We start from the raw sequence: 23,335 nt of genomic DNA, 5'->3' as shown, positions 1-23,335 counted from the left end.
TGTCAAACAATCAACCAGTGATAATTCTCCTGTGGTGGTGGTGAGGGGGGTGGGGTGGAGGGAGAAGGTAAGCGGGGTCTCCTTGGAGCTGAATTGGCAATGAAATGTCAGAATCGAGCCAGTTCTCTGGCAGTCCCAGTAGTGTGGTTGCGGAGCCAGGCGGGTCCGCAGTTTTCCAGGGCAATGCTGATGACAGCACAGTCAGCAGGTGACCTGGAAGTGCAGACCAGTCACTTGGGGCAGAGAGTTATCCCACTCAGCTCCTGTTAACCCTGTAAGCCAAAGCCCTAATGGGTAGGGTGATCCTAGCTGGACAAGTAGCAGGAAAGCTTGCTGGACAGCAATATCAATGGCAAGCTATGCGTTTTTAGCTGGTTCGACTCCAGCAGTATCCCAACCATACCTCTGGGGTCCCCAAAGAATTAGGTAAGCAGGATGGGTCCCTCCTGGGAGAGAATGCATTCCATTCCATTCTTTGGGATTTCCATATGTAGGTGGGATGCATGGAAATCTCAGCTTGGTTTGGATACTCTTAAGCATTGTGATGGGTTTCTGCATGGGTCAGACACCTGGATGCCCCCCACCAAAAAAAATTCTCTCTTGATTGTCTCTGACCCTAAATTATACCCATATCAAAGGATAAATACTTACCTTGTGTTGCTGCTACAAATGAGTAAAGAAGAACCTAAAATTTTATGTCGAGTTAGGAACATAAAAACAAGAGTAGGCATTCAGCTGATTGAGCCTGCTCCACCATTTTCTTTGATCATGACTGATCTGTAATGCAGTACAATTTGCCTGCCTTTTCCCCAATCCTCAATCCATTAAAGACAACAATTGATCTGTTTTCATTTCAAATATTCCCATTTCCTCTGCATTAAAAGTTCTTTGAGGAGGTGAATTCCATAATTCCACAACAGTGAGTAAAGAAATATCTTGATTCCTGTAATAACAGATCTTTGCATCGACATTTCAGCCACAATGTGTAGAAACAGTCATGTTATGCTGAGTGTAGTTACCACTGCCACATACCAATTTCCAGTAAGTGTTCACTCAGCTGTTTTTATGCTTACAACTTGGTTTCTATACAAAAAAAACTTTTATTGACCATCCCTCTGCTATAACAGCTCTCCAATTTGAGGTCTGATTTTTAAATTTTTACTGATGCACAAAGATTCATGAACATGAAAAGGACAAAAATGAGAGCAATTTACGGAATTTTCATGCACAACAGCAGAGCAATAATGCAAATGGATTCCCATTAAAGATTGGACATACAAAAAAAGTCAAAACCCTGGATTCTTGTATTTTTCTGTGGGTCATTCTAACGTTCGATGTGAAAGTATTTTATTTCGATGGCAGAGGGATCTCTTCATATATTATTTTAATATAAGGAAATTTCATTGGTAGGAGCCAATATTCAAAATTGAAGTACAAATAGAATGTTTTCTCCAGTAAAACCTCCGCAATTATTTCCAACAAAGATTCCATCAGTTCCTTCACATGCTGATGAGGTCTAAATGGAAAATAGAAGGAGCGAATTTGTGCTGCTAAAATCTTGGTACCATTTGGTCCAAATATTGTATCATTTCCAAGGTACATGGGTTCTCCACTATAGAGATATAATCTGGTATAGTTGGTTTGTATGGGGCTCTTCAAGACAGCACCAAATTCGAACAGTTTTTGGTAAGTTCTCAATACAAACTTTGAACAGTCATAGGATTCAAACCACACAGTGGCATTTGGAGCACCACTAGCATGAACAGTCCAAGTCTCGTAGTATATGCCAGTTTCATTATCTTCCTTCACCCACTTGGCCATTCTGTTAAATATTTCACCTAAGAACAGATAAACACGTTATTAAACTTTCCTCCCACTTTCTCAAAGAATGTTTAGTCCACAAAATACGGTCAGTCCTCTTTACAGTATATCCTGTAAAGTGCTTTGATGACTGGATGACATGCTAAGCCACTATATCAAATGCAAGAACTTTTTATTATTTCTAACTCTTTTTGAAAATGTAAGAAATACTGTATACTTAGTAGAAATTGAAAGTAATTCTAAGAATAGAATTACAGAACTAAAAATTGAGCAGTTATTGAGTAGTTAATATTTTATTATTATCCTTGCATTTGATATAGTGCTTGTCATGTTTTCTAGACGTCTCAAAGCATTTCACAGAACATACTGTAAAATTAAGTTAATTAATTTAATGTAAAGCCAATTGCGCACAGCAGTGTCTCACAAACAGTCATGGATTGAAGTGACCAATTTATTATTGTTTTTTTTTCTTGAGGGATTATTATCAGGCATATGGAGTAAGGAAACTTACCCAAGGTTTCGCCCTGCCTGAAATTGAACCCAGGTCTCTCGCTTGCAAGGCGAGTGCTCTAACCACTGAGCTATAGAACTCCTATGTACTAATAGGGACCTCGTCGGTCTCCCAGCTCCACTATTTAAAAAATCCAGTTCATTCAGAACTCTGCCCACATACGTACCTGGACCAAACTCCATACCCCGATCTCACCAATAATACAATACAAATTACACTTTTCTCGTCTGGAACTGCATTCCACAGTCCCTTGCCTCCTTGAAGATCCATCTCAAGACCCTCATCTTTCACTGTGCCTTCGCTCACCCTCCTACCCCTACCTTCCCCACCCTCCACCCCTCCTGATCCCAACCACCAGCTCGGGTGCAGATCCCTGACTGTCCAGCGACTTGGGATGTCCTCCTGACGTGAAAGGTGCTATATAAATGTAATTTGTTGTTGTTGTTTCAAGCCCTGTACAGGTATATTTTTATTAAATGTCATTACATTCTATTTTGTTAATTCTTTCTGGGTCCAAATTCAGCTTGATTTAATGCTTGTTAAATCTATTCTGATGGATTTCTCTCCTTCAAACATCTGAATCATTTCAAATGCCTGATGAACACATGATTGATCTTAGTTTTTCAATTCGGATTGTTGTGCGGCCTCTTACCTGTTATTTCAGATATTTTTACCAAGGTCCCGTTTTCTTTCCAGTGTAAATCATCTATTCCCTCGAAGAAACAGGCAGCCCCCTGATTGCACCAAAAAGGAGTCTCCAGTTCTGGTCGAAGATGTGGGAAGGTACAATTTCCAAGCTGAAATAGCTCATACCATTCCATTGTGTAATTTTTACCAGTAAAACTGCTGCGGAATCCAATTGCGTCATGCATAATATGCTGTAATCACAAAAACTTCTCTAACTTTTAACTGCATTTACAAGATACATTTAAGACACTTATGAACACAAGGATGTTCTTCAAGAGGCATTACCTCCAGGAAAATGACAGACAATCCTGCTTACATACAGATGCTGAACTACTATTAAAAAGAATGATGATAACCATATCAATAGTACCTGTCTAACACTATATTGTAATAAAAATGTTGAGTTTCAAACTTGAAAAATAGCTTTGAAATTAAAGTTGTAGCCAGTTTAATATCCCATCATATTCGATGTCCTCATTCTGGAGACTACAAACCCTGAATGGGAGTCTTCATGACCACAATAATTTGAAAATGCACATTTAATTTGTTAGCCAGTGTAAAACTATCTTCTTAATTCTTGTTGCTAAAGAACCAAAATAAATCCCATTGTAAACACTCACAAAATGTCCAAGCAGATCTCCGAATTTGAACTCCCACACCGGTGTCTGAAGTCGGTAAACCTCAATAATGTCTTGGTCCTTCATCTGAGGAATCTCCCCATTAGAAGAGCCTTTGGGGCAGAATGGGTAAATGGGCTGGCAGTATGGATCCGGTTTAGGACGATGATCAAATCGCCTGAAAGGATAATGAAGCCAATGTGAGATTTGATAAAACTTTCTCAAAGATCACATATAATATTTGTGGAGTCCTGTAGCTCAGTGTTTAGAGCACACCCTTTGCAAGCGAAACACCTGAGTTCAATTCCAGGCAGAGGGCGCGAAACCTTGGGCAAGTTTCCTTACTCCACACGCCTAATAATAATCCCTCCAAAACCAAAAACAATAATAAATTGGTCATTTTCAATCCACGACTGTTTGTGGGACATTGCTGTGCGCAATTGGCTGCCGCGTTCCCCCACAAATATACAGTCAATTCACTTTACAGTATGTTCTGTGAAGCGCTTTGAGACGTCTTGAAGACGTGAAAAGCGCTATATCAAATGCAAGTATTACTACGGAAACTGTTACAAAGTATAAAAAGCTTTAAGATTCAAAGCACATGTTGTGTGCCAAGGAGTATAAAAGGATACAATGTAATAAGCCCAGAAACAGGAATCATGTAATGACACAATATTACACAAAAGAAACAAATCATTTGTCCCATTGTGTATACAGCAACGCAAAAATAAAGAAAGAAATGGAATAATCAGAAAATCTTTTTCTTCACAATTTTTTCAGCAAAAGTAACTCAGTGTTGCAAAACTAAACAAGAGCGGTTGCACTGTCAGATGTCCTGTCCTTCAGATGAGACATTAAACTGAGGTCTCACCTGTTTGTCCAGATGGTGTTAAAAGATTGCATGGCACTCTTTGAAAATAAAAGGGAGTTTCTCCTGGTGTCCTGACCAACAATCTCCCAAATAAAATTGAGCTTCATGGGACATTCCTGTGGGCTGTTGGTTCACCTACAAATACACAGTCACTCCACTTTACAGTAAATCATGTGAAGCACTTTGCAATGTCCTCCCAACATGAAAGGCAATGCACCAGATTCAAAGTAATCTTTTAAAAAAACAAATAAGTAGCCAAAAATAAATCTCAAATTAAAGCCACAATCTCAAAAAACAGTCAAACACTGATATGGGAATTTTACACATGCACTTAATTCCACTATCCAAGGACATTTAAGTGAACAATTCAGAGCAGACATGGAATAATTTCACACCTGCTGCCAAAACTGCTCTCTCAAGGCAGTGTTTCACCAGGGAATCCTCAGCATCATTGGCTTTCAAATCACACTGCTCAAACCCAATTTATGCTGTACTTCTTATGCCAAGATTTTACCACAGTAACTATAGTATAAACACTGCATTAAAGTGGCAAATAGGTTACATTTTCAAAGCAAAATAAGTAATTGCTACTTGCAGATGTGCCTTAACATACAATTCAATGCCACTCAACGCAAGACTTTAAGGGGCAGACCACTGGAGGCAGATTTTACCAACTCAGCTCCTACAAGACAACAACATGATTGCATTTATAGAGCGCCTTTCACGTCGGGAGGACGTCCCAAGGCGCAGGACAGTTGGGTCGGGACCCGAGCAGGGAGGGAATAGTTAAGGTGAGGGGAGGGAAGGGAGGGAGCGAGGAGGGGGTAGAGAGTTGAGAGGGGAGGTGAAGGCACGGCTGAATAGAAAGGTCTTGAGACCGGCCTTGAAGGAGGAAAGGGAGGAAACAAGGCGAAGGCACTGGGGGATGGAGTTCCAGAGCCTAGGGGCTGAGAGGCTGAAGGCCCGGCCACCAATGGTAGGGCGGTTGGGGCGGGGGATGTGGAGCAGACCGGAGCCAGAGGAACGGAGGGTACGGGCAGGTAATTAGGGGGATAGTAGGTCGGAGAGGTAGGAGGGTGCAAGGCCGTGAATGGCCTTGTAGGTGAAGAAGACCAAATCCTACCAGGCAGGGTAGTATGAGTTTGCCAGAGAATTGCAATTCTAGCTGAAATCTCAAATTCCTGGTACCTAGCAACCACCTAATGAGGGCTCAAACCCGAGCTTGTCGGATGCCGAACAACCAACTAATGATGATCCTCCTGGCTCCAAGGTGATGTGCTTGGCAAGTGAATGTTGGAATCGAGCCAGCCCTCTGTGGCGGTCTCGGTAATAATAATACTTGCATTTTTTTGCATTTTGATGTAGAGCGTTTCACGTCTTCTAGATGTCTCAAAGCTCTTTACAGAATATGCTGTAAAGTGAATTGACTGCATATTTGTGGGCGAAACACGGCAGCCAATTACGCACAACTGTGTCCCACAAACAGTCCTGGATTGAAAATGACCTTTATTATTGTTTTGGAGGGATTATTATTAGGCGTGTGGAGTAAGGAAGCTTGCCCAAGGTTTCGCCCTCTAACTGGAATTGAACCCAGGTGTCTCGCTTGCAAGGCGAGTGCTCTAACCACTGAGCTACAGTTCCTGAGCCAGGTGGGTCCACAGCACTGCAGGGCACTCCTGATGACAGCACGGCCAGCCTGGCTCTTTGGCAGTCCCTGGAAGGACAAACCAGTCACTGGGGGCAGGTAGTCATCCCACTCAGCTCCCGTTAACCCTGCAAGACATAGCCCTAAAGGGTAGGGTGGTCTTAGCTGGATAAGAGTGGGAAAGTTTGCCTTCAGCAATATCGATGGCAAGCCATGCGGTTCCAGCAGTACCCGAACGCGCACTCTGGGGACCCCAAGCCTCGGCTCTTGCCAACCTGTGCCTAACATTTTTCAGAATCAGGTAAGCAGCGTTACACCCCTCTAAGGAGAGTGCGCACATTCTATTCCAAACGCAGGGAAGTTTCCATGTGTAAGTAGCATAGAAATGCAAATTCTCAAGTCTGCGTTAGATACTCTTAAGCCCGGTGATGGGTTTCTGTATGTGAGAGGCAACCAGCTGACCAAAAACAAACCTCTCCTTCTACACTGTCTCTGCACTATGCAGAACATTCTTGTAAATCTAAAAAACGTCTTGGTTCAGCCATAAATCTTTTTTCAGCCGCCCACAGCCAGGCCTGCGAAGTTCCTGCTCTGCAGCAAAATGTCAAACCCAATCCGTTTGCAAAGGAAAGTTCTGCAACTGTACTTGTGTGAAGTTCAATTTTCAATCTGATGTTTTTTTAAAAAAAAACTGTACTGTCAACATTTAAGTGCGCGCACAACACGAGCTTTTACACACGAGGGGTTAATAACCACACAGCCCGTGTGTGTGTGTGTGTGTGTGTGTGTGAGGTCAGTCTGGGCTGCACTTACTTGTAAGGCACCGGCCATGTCTGTGCTCCTGATCTGTGTGCAGCGCCGCCCGACACTCGCTGACAACCCAACACCAACACCAACCCCAGCCACAGCCACACAGAGCTGCACACAGCCGCCCTCATCCTCCCGAGCTCACCCCGTGCACAGCTGCTCTCGGTGCCCGGGCTGCACCGGCTGCTTCCCCGACTCTTTAATGCCATTTGAGTTCCTGCTTCCGCGCTGCAGTCACATGAATGATCGTATGATCGCTTCCTGATGTCCTGCTCAGTAACTCTGCTGCCCCCCAGGCTCCCCCCACACCCCCCCCTCCTCCTCTCCACCACACACTGAGCTTCAGCAGAGAGGTTTGAGCAGATTCTGGTTCAGAAATGGAGCTCATTTCTGCTCTTTTTATATTTAAAACAAAGCTATTATTGTGCAGACATGATCTTTACTTTCTCACTGACAGATTTGTCAAGTGTTAACTCACTTTAATTTAGTTCAGAATTATAAAAATCTTCAAGACAGTGGAAGCCACACTGTAACAGTGTAATGTTTGCTTCTCCATTTAACCTAATCTCAGTTCCCAGCACTGTGTCAGTAACCTCTAGTTTACTTTACCCAAAAAAACACACTCATTACATATGACTACTGCAATTACTTGGGAAGCTCCTTGAGCCGTTTAAACAAGAAAATTAAACTGTTGAGTTGTTTGATTACCAATAATAATCCTTGCTATTTGTATAGCGCATTTCACATCAGAGGGATCACATTTAAAGTGCTTTACAGCATTTACTGGGGAGCGACTGTGTACCTGTAGGCAAACACAGCAGCTATTTAGCACACTGGAGTGTCCCACAAACAGCCATGAAACAAATGACTTCTGACATTGCAACATCTCCCATTACATTGGAGTGTCAGTCTAGATCATGTGAATTCAGGTCCTGACATGGGCCACAACCTTCTGATTTAGAAGCGAGAATGCTACCAACTAAGCCAGGCTGATCCAAAATGTGATCTTATATATATATCACTGATATCAACTAGCAAACTGAAAGGCTTGGAGTTTGGGAAACCTCCCTGTTATTAATTGAAAGTGGTCAGGGTTAGAAAAAAGAAGACTTTAGATATGTATCAGAGAGGTTGTCAGAATATTAAGCCGGCAGTCAAAGATGCCATTGCTTAATTTAATAAATTCAGATATAAAAGATGCAGTTTGATGATCAGTCGTACGATGTCTTCTGAAGACTCAGCAATCATGCAGCACTTTGTGGAAAAGAAATTTAAAAAGAGCAATTGTAAATGATGTTACATTAGAATAAAGCAACTCACAAACAGAAATATTTAAGTAAAAGGTTGAAATATTGTTAAAATTTGCATAAAAAATGTAATGGGACTTAAATGCAAGGATTTTATTTCTGGGTAAACTTGGCAGTTACTTTGTGCACAGCAGTGTCCCACAAACAGTCAGGTCGTGAATGACCAATTTATGTTTTGAGGATTGTTGACCAAACAGGCACATGAATAATGAAATATAGTGCACATTTAGGTCAATGAAAGTTGCCTTTCATTACATACATACATACATGTTGTTCAATGGCATAATTTCTGCTGTGTACTATATTTAAGATTTTCAATAAACTCCATGATATGTATCAGAGATCTGAACACATTCTCTGAACAATAAATCAATAAGGATCATACATAAGCTATTAATGTATGTTTTTCTTTCATATATGTATGTTGAGCGGCTGTCATTCCCTTTTTAAAAAATAAATGAATAGTGACAAGTTCCAATGCAGTGATGGCATTGTGCTGAATTGTCGGAGGTGCCATTCTTCAATGGGATGTTAAAACCAAGTCTGTCTGTTCAGGTGGATTTTAAAGATCCCATGGAACTATTTGAAAAGAGAAGGGAGGTTCTCCTGGTATACTAACCAACAATAATAATAATAATCCTTGCAATTGATATGTGCCTTATCATGTCTTCGAGACGTCTCAAAGCGCTTCACAGAATATACTGTAAAGTGAATTGATCGTATATTTTGTGAGTGAAATGTGGCAGCCAATTGCACCCAGCAGTGTCCCACAAACAGTTGTGGATTGAGTGACCAAAATTATTATTTTTTTTAGAAGGGAATGTTACCCGCGGAAAAGCAATCTGCAAATTGACTAACCTACTTACTGCTAGGCAAACAGAGGAATGTAACAAAACTTGCCCAAAGTTTCGCCCTGCCTGGAAATCGAACCCAGGTCATCTTGATTGTGAGGCAAGTGATCTAGCCAATAAGCTACAGGACTCCACTGATATATTTCTGATACTGAGCAATCCCTCTGGTAAAATTGGCTGTTCGTGGGACATTGCTGTACACAAATTAGCTGCCATATACACCTACATATACACATACATACTTTACACTGAAAACTTGTGAAGCGCTTTGAGATGTTGCAACAATGTGATAAGGCGCTATATCAAAAATGCAACGATTATTATTATTATTAACAAGCCTGTGTATGGCTCGCTTAACATTGCAAATGGCAAGAAAAGATAGGGTCAGAGCGAACACAGTAGTGTATTGTACAAGCAATATAACCACCGTAATCTATATTTAAAACTGAAAAGAAACCTGCTGACACTGACCTACATAATGTTTTGCACCGTAATCTTTATCTGTGTAATCATTGGTGTCTTTGTGGGCAGCATTATGATCATTACTGGCCTCAAGCTGCTCATTGCAGACGGTAATGAGTATCTCGAGGACAATAATAACCCCAAATTAAATAACTTTTTAAATCTAAGTGACCTTACCCAGTCTTTGAAATTGTTGGAGATTGTTGGATTCAATAGCGCTGCTTTTAAGTTGCTTAGAAACATAGGAATGTACTGAACTGAAAGACTAAAAATGAGGTCCGTCTGCCCATCCCAAGTTCTCTAATACTCGTGACATATCTTGAATGTAGCTCTTTGTGCAGTCTTTCGCATACCTGGGTCAATGTGTGCGTTTTTGTGTCAGTATACAAAAGAGTTATTTGTCTGGCCAATTGAAAAGGGCTAAATTAATTAAACCTCTTATGAACGGGCTAAAATATAATTTTGATTCTGGAATGATGGTTACATTTGAATTTTGTATATAGGGCAATGAATTTCTTCCTCTCGCCATGCCATTCTCAATAATATTCTCGGTGAAGCTGGGCTGATGCCTTTGGACCTGTTTTATGGATTATAGCCTTTGTCTGCTGTTTAGCAGGATTTAAGTGCTCCAAGAAACTGAAGACTTTCTTCTTCAACCATACCTACAGTCACCTCCTCTTTCTCCCAGTTCGACAGAAATCAATGCCATTATCCAACGCTCGAGGATGCTACCTTGTGTAAAGTATGCTATATAAATCAAGTTGTTGTTTTTGGTTTTACCAAATGTGAAGGGTCCTATAGAAATGAGAGATATTATTGTTGATACCAATGCTTTGTAAACAAAAAACTCAGAATAGCTGGTATCCTACTAATTGTCAGTCAAATGTTGCAATCTGCGAGCCAAAAGACCAATTCCATGAGTCTGACTTCACAGACATCCCTAATGAGAATGTATAGGAGACAGCACCGAAGATGTAGAGATGCATTTTACAGACCAGCAGCAAGTAGGTTGAATCCTGGTCCATATATTGAGTTCAAAATGGGGATGCAAAATAGGCCTCAGTCTTCCCAAGGTTAGGAAAGGGAAAAACAGCCATGGATCTGGCTCCTGTCCCACTTCAGCACCCTCTACTGGTTATGTGTATTTATGTGATCTGGAGAGGGGGGGCAGCCAGCTTGGGAGAGATCATCAGTCATGGGACTTGAAATTTAAGATTGTACAGAATTTTTGCAATCCATAAATTCAATCTTAATTTAGAAATAGTTTATTCACAATTCTTTCAAATATGTCTTGAAACCAGCATGGAAATTAGTTTGCACAATCTTAAATTTTAAGACAATGGTCTCCATCCCCTCTGGAACTCCATCCCCCAGTGCCTTCGCCTTGCTTCCTCCCTTTCCTCCTTCAAGGCCGGTCTCAAGACCTTTCTCTTCAACCGTGCCTTCAGCTACCCTCTCGGCTCTCTACCCCCTCCTCGCTCCCTCCCTTCCCTCCCCTCACCCTGACCATTTCCCCCTGCTCAGGTCCCGACCCAACTGTCCAGCGCCTTGGGACATCCTCCCGACGTGAAAGGCGCTCTATAAATGTAATCTTGTTGTTGTTGTAATGCTAACATATGAGAAATCTCAGGTCTCAGAAACCAAGGGATCCTCAAGTTAATGACCAGTCTTTTATGTCTGATTATTGTCTGAAAATGCTTCATCTGCTAATATCAAAAAATGCAAGGATTTTTATTATAAATTCTGTTCAGATTAGAAAATCCAGGTGATAATGTACTGTGCTGTACAAATCAACTAGCGTTGCAATGCTTTGCAAAGTACATTTGTATTGTAGTTAACACCACTCGGAAAGATAAGTGTGATACAGATAGAAACATTCAACTTGTAGTTCATTTTTCTTTTCCACAATAAGTGAATGCAATTAAAATATATCTGTCAGACCCAGGTACGAAAATATTCAACTGTGTTATACAGAATCAGTATCACAGTAAAAGACTGTTTTCAATCATCTCATTCCTTAACATTTTCCTGTTGTCTCAGTACAGACATGAGGTATTACACAGTACAGTTCCCATATTGTTGTTCCCCCAAATTCTAGTGGGATTCCTTAACCAGACATAACAATAATAATAATAATAATAATAATCCTTGCATTTGATATAGCGCTTTTCACGTCGGGAGGACGTCCCAAAGCGCTTCACAGAACACACTTTAAAGTGAATTGACTGTATATTTGTGGGCGAACGCGGCAGCCAATTGCGCACAGCAATGTCCCACAAACAGTCATAGATTGAAAATGACCCAATTTATTATTGTTTTTTGTTTTGGAGGGATTATTATTAGGCTCTGTGTGGAGTAAGGAAACTTGCCCAAGGTTTCGCCCTCTGCCTGGAATTGAACTCAGGTCTCTCGCTTGCAAAGCGAGTGCTCTAACCACTGAGCTACAAGACTCCACAAACATCACATACATCACTTGCATCATGCCAACCCCTAGAAACACCATTCAAAAAGTACATCAGGTTGACTTCTAAATTAATACTGAAATTAAGAATTTTCCAAAATTCTGCACAAGTGTAAATTTTAAGGCAATAATCTTAAGACAAAGACAATGATAAACATCAGGCCTTGGGTTCTAGAAATGTTTTGAAAAACACAATGGTTTCATTGTCTAATGAAGATTATCCAGCCCCAGTGCAGTTTTACATTTGCATTTTTCTGTTTAATTAATCTTTAAAAGTAAGACAGAAAATTTTGTTTTCTTTTATATCACAAAAAGAATAACATTTGTTTGGAAATTCTCTTTGAACAGTCTGGCGTTTTCAGGCCAAGCCATTCTGTTGTTGCTCTTACCACATAAAAGGGAAAAAGGACACTTGGCGTATTAAGCCTACTCCTTCTACACATGTTGTAAAATCTACCCTACCTTGGATTCCATTGTTCCTCACTCTTGGTCTGAAATTCCATCTATGCATAGCCTGCAAGATCATTTTGTCTCAAAATATGGATTTTTTAAAAATTAAGTCTATGTTTTTAAGAGCGAAGATTTCCATTTTTATAGCATCTTTCACATTCAGAGACTGTCTCAAAGTGCTTCACGTAGCTGACTGAGAGCCCTAGCTGGTTGTGTGGGGAGCTGAGGTAGGGGTGAAATATGGATAGGGAGGAAGCTGACCAAAACTACAGTCAAAAGGAAGGCCTTAAGGTGGGCTTTCAAGTCAACAAGTAAATCACGTTGCCACATTCTAGGTATGTTCTCAAAATATTGTCTTTAAAAACATGCCTAATTTTCATTTTCATTTTCCTTGATTTCCCATTAGTTTATTCTGGCCAAGCCGTCAGCAAAATTGCATTTCCCCCACAGAGAAGAAAGAAAACTCTGTAGACATGTTTCTGTGATCAGTCTGGGCACATAAGAATCAGAGTTACAACAGCTTAATGAATTATACTAATGAAAATTCTCTATTACAGTAATATTGCTCTGGGATGGTGGGTCACCTTTACTGTAATGTTACTAAAAGATAAACTTTTAAACAAATCTTATGAAAACCTTACTCTTGTTCGGTTATCTTCCCTGTGCAGCATTGATTCTTTTAACTTTTAATATCCATGTACTACATTTTATGTTTTCATTTGCCTTATTTCTTCACACGGGCAATGTAAAATGTGACTTGCTTTTCGCTAAAGAACAGAATCTGTAGTACTCCACATTAAAGTTTGACCTGCTTTTAACACTGCAGTAATGTTATCATGATCAATGCGTTTGAAGGACATTAAGCTAGGTAGGGTAGTGGTACAATAATGAGGATCATTTTTAAGCTATTGGTTCAGTATACTGAATATTTGTGCATGAAGGAAATTCAAGCTGGATGAGCGTGAATTTCCTTCAGCTGAATGTTGACAAGAGAGAAGCCATACTCTTTGGCTCTCATCAACACCCAAAATCACATGGTTCTCACCTTCTTCACCTACCCGACCTCCCCCTAAAACTCTTCGAATCCGTACGCAACCTAGGCGTCACATTCGACCCCCAATTATCCTCCTTCCCCACATCCGGTCCCTCACCAGCACTGCATTCTTCCACCTCCGACGCATCGCCCGTCTCCGCCAATACCTCACTCCAAAAGCCACTGAAACCCTGGTCCATGCCTTTGTCACCTCTTCGCTGGACTATTCAAATGCCCTCCTCGCCAGTCTCCCCTCCACTACCATTCATAAAATCCAGGTCATACAAGAATCTGCCGCCCGCATTCTTACCTGCACCAAACTCCGCTCCCCGATTACCCCAGTCCTTGCCAGACTGCATTGGCTGCATATCCCAGAGAGGATCGACTTCAAGATCCTCTCCCTCGTATTCAAGTCCCTGCACTCCTCTCCACCCCCCTACCTCTCTGAACTCCTCTCTCCTCAAAACAGCACCCGTTGCCTTCGTTTCTCCAGGTCTGGCCTCCTCCTTGTCCCCCGAATCCTCAGCTCCACGATTAGCGGCCGTGCCTTCAGCCACTATGCCCCGAGGCTCTGGAACTCCCTTCCTCACTCCCTTCGTCTCGCTCCCTCTCTTCCTATTTTCAGGTCTTGGCTGAAGACCCTTCTTTTCTTCCTCCCCCTCCCCCTGGCTCGGCCCTGGGAACCATCACTGTGAAGCGCTTTGAGATGCCATCCGGCGTGGAGGGTGCTATATAAATCCAAGTTGTTGTTGTTGTTATCTACAACTCCAAGCCTTGGAGCTGAAACCTTTCGTATTTTTTGTTTCTGTTTTTAAATACTCAATGTCTTACCAATATTCTACAGTATTGGAAGGATTTGTTGTATGTTCTCTGAGAAATGCCATGCTATACCGTCACAAACATTGAAGTGTTTTTTCCATAAGATTTTTATAAAGCTTCATAAATTACTTTGTGACATTATTTCCCTCACTTCAACATAGACCCATATGCAGTATTTTGCTTTGGATTTCAGGAATTTCAATTTCCTTTTGAATGTGAATTAATTTACAGATTTGGTTTGAGAAAAAGATTAGACTCCATGTTAGGTAGAGCATTCCTTAAGTTCCAGTGTGACCGTTTCCTTTTCCTGAACCACCTATTCATATTTTTGAATTCATGTTAAAAAATACAGATATCGGTGTGGTTCTGGGTGTGAGCTGCCTGACTGGAAAGAAAATAAGACTGGTTAACTCTCATTACCCTGAGGAAGTTGTAAGAGCAAATACTAGTGGAATTTCAATGTAACTCTGAATGTGTGCAAAATGTTTCAAGATGTTTTGTGGCTTTGTCTTGCTCAACAATGTATTACAAATTATTGCATATGACAAAGTCATAAAACATCTTGTGAGCTATGATATAGTGGCTTCCGGCTTGCCTGCTCTAGTATTCAGCAACATGCTGTATCAACGTGTGATCCAAGCTGTACGCACATTTCATGCAGGAAGAGGGAAAAAAAGAAAAACTGAAATATTTCAACAGATGTTATTTCATGAAAAAATCAGCAAGTCTACTCTAGAAATTTCAGCCAGCAGAGTCGCTTTGTAAATTCTGTGGTAACTTCACCCTCCAGCAAATGCTACTTTTCTCAACATGACCTTTTACAATGAATAAATAGATCCTGATTATCATTGTAAACTCTTGCAATATTTATTTGGACTGGAGTGTGCTACAACACACAAAACCTTCAAGGTGTCCTCTCTGGTCCTATTAAGCAGGTTTCCTCAACATTTATCTTTTGGATCTTTGATGGAAGGTGGTGAATTCTCTAAAGTTAATAAGTAAAGGAATTTGGGACAATGGGAATTTCATCTGTGGAATGAATCTGGGCAAGAGTGAGTAATGTAGTTTGTAATGTTAAGACTAATATTCGGAGGGTTCAGTTAGATTACCCTAGAAGTCTAGGGATAAATTTCACAGGCTTCTTAAATGTTATGCCAATATAAAGTAAAGATTAAATAGAAATAAATACTGAAGAGGCTTGGTAACTCAATGGTACGTCACCAAATTTTAATCTTTCAATGTTATGCTTACTTGCTGTAACGCTGATAAATAGCTACATCTGCTGCCAGATTCCTCAAGAAACTAAGCAGTACAGTATTTCCATCAGTTTATTCAGAGGGCAGCTTTCCAGTTTCAATCAATATTTATATAATTCTACCAAACACTAAATTCTGAGAGCAGTGAGCTACCCTGATGCACTTAATCCTCATAATTTGTTTGATTTATGGAACATTGTCCTTGAAAATATAATCAGTATGGTCCAACCAAACAAGGTAAGCTGGTATATGAACATTTTTAAAATGGGAGTGAAGAACAACAATTAGGTATATATGCTGTTGTCTTACCAAATTGAAAATACTATAGATTGGATGGTTAATAGAGTTGATCTTCAGTCTCAAACATTAGATATTAAATGCCCTGTTGTTAAAATAAATTATTCCCTTATATGGCATTTCCAGCTTCATCTAATTCATTAATTCTCAAATGTCACTTTTTTTATTGGAACTTAATTGTAACCAGTGATGAGGTACTAAATGTTATAATGCCCGAGGCCTGCAGCAATAACCTTCTAATGTTCTCTTTTTTCCCCATCAATTCATCCGGCACTCGCACTGGATCATCCATGTGTCTCTACAAAGGAGCGATTGACGTCTTCCGTATTTCTCATCATGATAATAATAATAATAATAATCCTTGCATTTGATATAGCGCTTTTCACGTCGGGAGGACGTCCCAAAGCGCTTCACAGAACACACTGTAAAGTGAATTGACTGTATATTTGTGGGCGAACGCGGCAGCCAATTGCGCACAGCAATGTCCCACAAACAGTCGTAGATTGAAAAATGACCAATTTATTATTGTTTTGTTTTTTTGGAGGGATTATTATTAGGCGTGTGGAGTAAGGAAACTTGCCCAAGGTTTCGCCCTGCCTGGAATTGAACTCAGGTCTCTCACTTGCAAAGCGAGTGCTCTAACCACTGAGCTACATGCCACTGACCGCAGTAACATGACATGAAACACACTTTCACTCGTCAACACGGATGTTTATTTCTGAAGTGCCAGAACACAGCTTCGTTCTGGGTTTCAGGTACTGGAGCACAGCTAAACAGTTTTCTCTGTAACATTCCCAGTCTACGAGAGAAAAGAAAAATAAGACATGGTGTACTAGAACTCATATGCACTGTTCACCTCACATACCAAGAGAACACTCCTTTTCTATCCCTCCACCTTGCCCCTTCCTTCCCCGTCTTCAGATCATGCCTAAAGACCTTCCTCTTTGAACGTGCTTACGGTCACAGTAACTTAAGGACTGATATAGGTTTTACACTCCCTCCCCCTGGCTCTGTCTCTGGGATGCTGCCCCATGTGAGGGGCGCTATATAAATGCAAGCTGTTATTGTGGTTGTTGTGCTAAGAGGGGAATTATATTGCAGCTCACATACATTGTGTGAAGTTAAGAATTATATTGGAGATCACATGCACTGTTCACAGAACCTAATCTTGAACAGGAGAACAAGAGTTTATTTTTGGGATCTCTAGATAGTGATGTCCTTATGCTAATCAGTGGTCAAGTGCTTCTCCACAGGAAGAGAGGGAAGCCGAAAACCTTATCTTAAACCAACAATAAAATTACAGTTGTATAGCGCCTTTCACATCGGGAGGATGTCCCAAGGTGCTGAAACAGCATGAAAGAACTATAAAGCACAAATATCTTAAATAAAAATACAGTCCAAAAACTTATAGTTCGGCAAATTGTAATATCAATGGGGATTTAGGACTAACAAACCATGAATCCTTAATGAAACCAAATTAGAGACTATGGAATCAAGGGCAGCTCACGAGAGTCTGTGTTTATTTATTGGGAATGTTTTAAAAATATGACTTCCAAGTTAAAGCTTTTGGTGAGGTGTACAATATTAAACTTGAAATTGTTCAAAACAAGAGGGTAACAGGTGATGTGTTCAGCCTTGTTTTGGGTTTGATTCTGTGTTGACAGAATTATTGTACAGAGAAATATGTAGTTCATAAATCATGATATTGCACCTTTCAATTAATCCATATCGCATGTTCTCATTTATATTTTCCATTCCTGTTTAAGTGCCAAAGTTTTTCCATGGTTCTGAATCTCGTTTAACCTTACCTGACTTGTCTGATATCCTGAAGTGGAGTTCTATTCCCACAGAAAATTACTTCTCAAATGGTGACATCATAAATAATAGTAATATCAATAATAATTTAGTCATGTTGTAACATAAAAGACCACAGAGCAAAAAGACTAACCATGAAATTTCTTAACTGAATTAAACACAAACCGAATCATTGTGTCCACCTGACCAGTCCGAAAGTAAAAAAGATCTAAGTTAAAATTGTATTAATAAATAATCGTACACTCTTCTTTCTCTCATACCCACGATTGGATTTTCGCCAGTCAGCTATCTAACTCCTTTTAGAATATGCTGACACAATCTGTCTCCAATGCTTCCCTGGACCATTTATGCCACACATTCAGCATTCTCTGTAAAATAATTACTTCTGATCTGTCTATTCATGTCCCTTTTCTGATCTTGGGTCCATATCCCTTGTTCTAGTTTTTTTGACTATGTCAAATATATAATTATTGTCTAGCTTATCTATGCTCTTTAGGAACTTGAAGACTTCAAGACTATCTCACTTGAGTATTTTCTTGAGTGTGATTATGAACATACCTAGCTTAACAGCCGCTCCTCGTAACTCAGGTTATTAATTCAAGTTATCAATCTAGTTGTCCTTCGCTGTTAATCCTCCATACCAATGTATTATCCACAATCTGCTTTCTGTCATGACCACAGATGCAAATAATTAACTTAAGGTATTTGCCAATCGTTTATCAGGTTTCCTTTGGGAATTATCAGAATCCCAATACTTGCTTAACCACCTGCTTGTTTGCTGTAGATATGCCTATAAAAGCCTTTTATGTTTTATATTCCCTTCATTCTTAATCTCATTTTCTATTTTAAATCTCTTGATCAATTTCTCAGTGTCTGTTAGACTCCTTCATCTTATTATTGTAATCCTATACATCCCTGTTCAACTTGGGGAATTGTATTTGAGGAAAGCTCTTCATAATCCCTTGAATTTGATATAGTACCTTATCACATTGAAACATCAAAGTGCTTCATAGTGAATTCCTGTCAATTATCATGACTGTTTTGTAGACATTTACAGCAACCATTTACATCAGCAGTCCCTACAAACAGCTATGAGGTGAATGACTAAATAATCTGAGGAGGTTTATTGGCCAGGACATCACCAGAAACTCTTTACTTTTCAAATATAGTGATGGGAATCAATAATATAACTCTATTCTGCCAGCTTGGTTCACTTTATTGCAAGCAACAACAACAACAACTTGCATTGATATAGTGTTTCTCATGCAGGGTAGCGGCTCCAGGGAGATTGACAGTGGTGGAGCATGATGCTGAGCCGGGGGGAGTGGGGAGGTGACTGTTGGCACGGTTGAAGAGGAAGATCTGCACGGCAGAGGGATAGAGGAAGAGTGTTCCAGTGTTTTGAGATGTAGTGGCTGAAAGTGTAGTCACCGATGGTGGAACCGATGGCACGAGGGACAAGCAGGAGGCCGGAGCCAACCGAGCGGAGGCAGCGGATAGTGGATTGGAGAATAAGCAGGTCAGAGAGGTAGGGAAGTGCCAGGGCAGGAAGCAATCAATTGAACTGATGGATATAATAGAAGTGAGGTATTAGTTCAAGATCTCATTGTTTTTTCTACTGAACTAAAGTAGAAATTTAGAAGTTTACTTATGAAAATAGCATATCTGTCAACGCCATTTGTTTTCATTGCTTGTTTAATACCTGAACCTTATGCAATGTTTATTTCTTTTTCTTAGATTTACAACTACCATAAAGGTTTGACCTTTTGCAAATTTTGGCAGGATATTCTTGTGAAAACATATGGTTTATGTTTTCAGCTGCTCGTGATTAAATCAAACTATGCTCAGCCCATAGTGAGTTGATGTTAGCCCTCCCATTGAAGCCATCTACGCTAATCCCATTTCCCTGTTTTTCTCTACTTCTGTACTACAACAACAACAAAATTACATTTGTATTGTGTCTTTCACGTTGGGAGGATGTTCCTATTAATATTTTTTTCATTTCTAAATTTTTTTATTTTAAATGATGAGTGTTGTCTCAACAGCCACTTGTGGTAGAGCTTTCCAAATTCTAGCAAACATCTGTGTAAACAGAAATTCTAACTTTCTCCCTTTTTTCTTCTCTTATAATCTTTATCTGTGTTTCCAGTTGTTACTGACCCACCGTTCTGTGGAAATAGTCTTCATTCATGATATTTATGACTTTGAAAACCTCTATCAGATCCCCCCCAACCCCCCGCCATCCCTTTGTTTTCAGCACACCTACACTACTCTCCTTTTCTGTGATGTTCTTTCTACAATTTGCTGTTATAATGGGTTGCCCAAAAACAGAGGTAATATTCTGACTGTAACGTAAACCGACGTAGTTTATAGATTTAGCACCACTTCCTTGCTTTTGTATCCAATGCCTCTCGTATAAAACCTAGAATTCAACTGTTTTTGCTTCTCTTGTCTGCTTGCTTTGATACCTTTTTTTAAAAAAATCTATATACCTACACACTTAGCTCTCTCTGCTCTTCACTCTGTTAAGAATAGTACCATTTCGGATATATGTCCTTTCTTCATTCTTCATCCTAAAATGTAAGACAACAACAGCTTGCATTTATGTAGCACCCTTCACGCATTGTAGCGCTTAAGGCACTTTGTATTTTCTCCATTGAATTTCAAATGCCACCTATTTTCACAATAAACAATGTTTCACAGAAAAGATTCAAATGTTACCTTTGAAACAATAATATTTTCATTTGTTATCTTTCCCCATTTCCTCTGCAGGGTGAAATCCACTAGAGGGCGACCTGCCTCTGTTACAGTCGCCAAAGATGTTTTAAGCATTTGGAGCATAAGAACAAAGCTTTAAAAAAATTGAAATTAAATATTTCTGAATTAACTTTGAAAGCGCTGAAGTGATTAGATTTAACTGCAAAGGCAACACCAAAAGACAAGCTTCCTTTATGTAAGTGGGGTTTAGGAAAACTAAAATGTAAGGTTACACCAGATGAACCCTTTGACCTGTTAACCCCATACTGGCTTGTCCATTCCTTCCACTTGGCAGACTCTAATCTAACCCATGTTCCCCCACCCTGCCCGCCCATCCATTGGCGGTCGGGCTTTCAGCCTTACTACCCCACCCTTTGGAGCTCCACTGCACAGTCCCTTTACCTCACTTCCTCCCTTGCCTCCTTCAAGGCCTATGTCAAGACCTTCCTCTTTGACCGGACCTTCGGGCTTCCTCCCACATCCACCTCCTTGCCCTCCAACCCCTTGCCCTCCACCCATCTTGACTTCAACCCCCAGCTCGATTGCAAATCCTTGACTGTCCAGTGCCTTGGGGTGTCTTCCCGATACGAAAGGCACTATACAAATGTAACTTGTCATTTTTTAGTAATGCATCCAAACAACTACTGGAATGAACTGAGCTAAACATTATCACAGCAGATAATATGTCCAGACAGTTAGCAAATTGGGCAGTTGAGTGCAAATAGTAGTGGTTAGAGATTTTCAAAGCTTAGCTTTGGGGGGTGAGCAGGTTTACAAATACAGGAGTAGCTCTGGGAAATGTAGCATCGTGTCATTTCGGGATGAATGAATGCATCGTCCAAAAGGATGTTATTGACGAAAACGTTTGTCATAAATCTGGGACTTGATGTTGCAGCACAGCTATCACCTGTCGTGAAATAAATGTGGAGTGGGTTTTAACTCGGGCATGGGATCTGCTCGACAATGTGGTCCATGTTGCCAGTGACTTCCAGGCGCATTCATTGCAATGAATGTGCTGTTGTTGCCCACACATTAATCCTGTTGCAATTCACTCCTGCTTGTGTGTGTGTGTGTGTGTGTTTGGTTGTCGGTGGAGCTGTTTCCAATGGGAATGGTTCTTTCGTGAGATAAAACTTTTTTGAAAGTGTCGCTTTTGCCGAATCTGCTTTGAATATCTGCAATGAACAACTCGTCGCATCTATTTGGAGGAGCATTTAACATTGTAAGTCAGGTTTGAAACGGTGGGTCTCGCCTCCTGCTAACCTGCTCCAGACAGCGAGTGGGCTGTGCGTGTGTGTTTGGTGTGTGTGTGCGTGTGTGTGCGGTGTGTGTGTGTGTGTTGTGTGCGGTGTGTGTAGTGTGTAGTGTGTGTGTTGTTTGTGTGTAGTGTGTGTGTGTAGAGTATGTGGTGTGTGTGTGTTGTGTGTAGTGTGTGTGTGTGTAGTGTGTGGTGTATGTGTTGTGTGTGTGTAGTGTGTGTGTTGTGTGTGTGTGTAGTGTGTGGTGTATGTGTAGTGTGTGTGTGTGTAGTGTATGTGGTGTGTGTGTAGTGTGTGTTGTGTTGTGTGTAGTGTGTGTGTGTGTAGTGTATGTGGTGTGTGTGTAGTGTGTGTTGTGTGTGTGTTGTGTGTAGTGTGTGTGTGTGTAGTGTATGTGGTGTGTGTGTGTAGTGTGTGTTGTGTGTGTGTAGTGTGTGTTTGAAAAAGTGCTGAAACGCACATCCCCAATGAGTTCGAGAAGAGTGAAAAGTTTTGTGTCGTTTCCTTTTTTTTTGGTGGTGTGGGGGGCGGTGGTGGGCGGTGGTGGGGGGGGGTGTGGGGTGGTGGGGGGGGGGTGGGGGGTGGGGGGGGTGTGGGGGGGGGGGGGGGGGGGGGGGGGGGGGGGTGTGGGGGGGGTGTGGGGGGCGGTGTGAAAAAAGAGAGTCCCGATGTGCGAAGCGAGCAGTCGGGAGGAGGAGCGATATAAAAGTCCGGGAGGGCAGCGGAGAGCTTCCCTTCCCCTCTGTCGGGGTTCACACGGTTCAGTGTAATCGCGAAAGGACCGTAAGAGTTTCCTGAGCGCAGAGCGTCTCCTCCCCGACTTGTTGATTTGCTGTGTGTGAGCGGACGCCGCTCCCGCACTGTGTGCGGCTCACACTTAAAGCCTCTCACATCTGGCGCTGGGTTTAGAGACGGCAGCAGCGCCTTCACACCAGATACTGTCTCACTCACCCTCCCACTCCGGACCCCCACTCACCCACTCCGGATCCCCACTCACCCACTCCGGACCCCCACTCACCCACTCCGGACCCCCACTCACCCACTCCGGACCCCCACTCACTCACCCACTCCGGACCCCCACTCCCCCACTCCGGACCCCCACTCACCCACTCCGGACCCCCACTCCCCCACTCCGGACCCCCACTCCCCCACTCCGGACCCCCACTCACCCACTCCGGACCCCCACTCACTCCCCCACTCCAGACCCCCACTCCCCCACTCCGGACCCCCACTCACTCACTCCGGACCCCCACTCCCCCACTCCGGACCCCCACTCACTCACTCCGGACCCCCACTCACCCACTCCGGACCCCCACCCACCCACTCCAGACCCCCACTCCCCCACTCCAGACCCCCACCCACCCACTCCAGATCCCCACCCTCCCACTCCGGACCCCCACCCACTCCCCCACTCCGGACCCCCACCCACTCCCCCACTCCAGACCCCCCACCCACCCTCCCACTCCAGACCCCCTCCCACCCACTCCAGACCCCCCACCCACTCTCCCACTCCAGACCCCCTCCCACCCACTCCAGACCCCCACCCACTCCCCCACTCCAGACCTCCTCCCACCCACTCCAGACCCCCACCCACTCCCCCACTCCAGAC

General features: G+C 41.9%; 1 protein-coding gene across 1 annotated transcript; it reads right to left on the bottom strand.

Moving 5' to 3' along the window:
• Positions 1–1,080: 1,080 nt before the first annotated feature.
• On the bottom strand, positions 1,081–7,267 carry cln5 (CLN5 intracellular trafficking protein). The gene is made up of 4 exons (XM_007890761.2): positions 6,966–7,267; positions 3,640–3,814; positions 2,985–3,210; positions 1,081–1,838 (listed from the first exon to the last, which is right to left on the bottom strand). The coding sequence occupies exons 1-4, from the start codon at positions 7,166–7,168 to the stop codon at positions 1,348–1,350; spliced, it is 1,095 nt and encodes a 364-aa protein (XP_007888952.2). The 5' UTR covers positions 7,169–7,267; the 3' UTR covers positions 1,081–1,347.
• Between the last annotated feature and the right edge of the window lie 16,068 nt (positions 7,268–23,335).

Source organism: Callorhinchus milii, unplaced genomic scaffold (genome assembly GCF_018977255.1).
Source record: "Callorhinchus milii isolate IMCB2004 unplaced genomic scaffold, IMCB_Cmil_1.0 Scaffold4, whole genome shotgun sequence".
In the NCBI taxonomy this organism is placed as follows: Eukaryota; Metazoa; Chordata; class Chondrichthyes; order Chimaeriformes; family Callorhinchidae; genus Callorhinchus; species Callorhinchus milii.
This window is presented reverse-complemented; position numbering and strand designations above follow the sequence as displayed.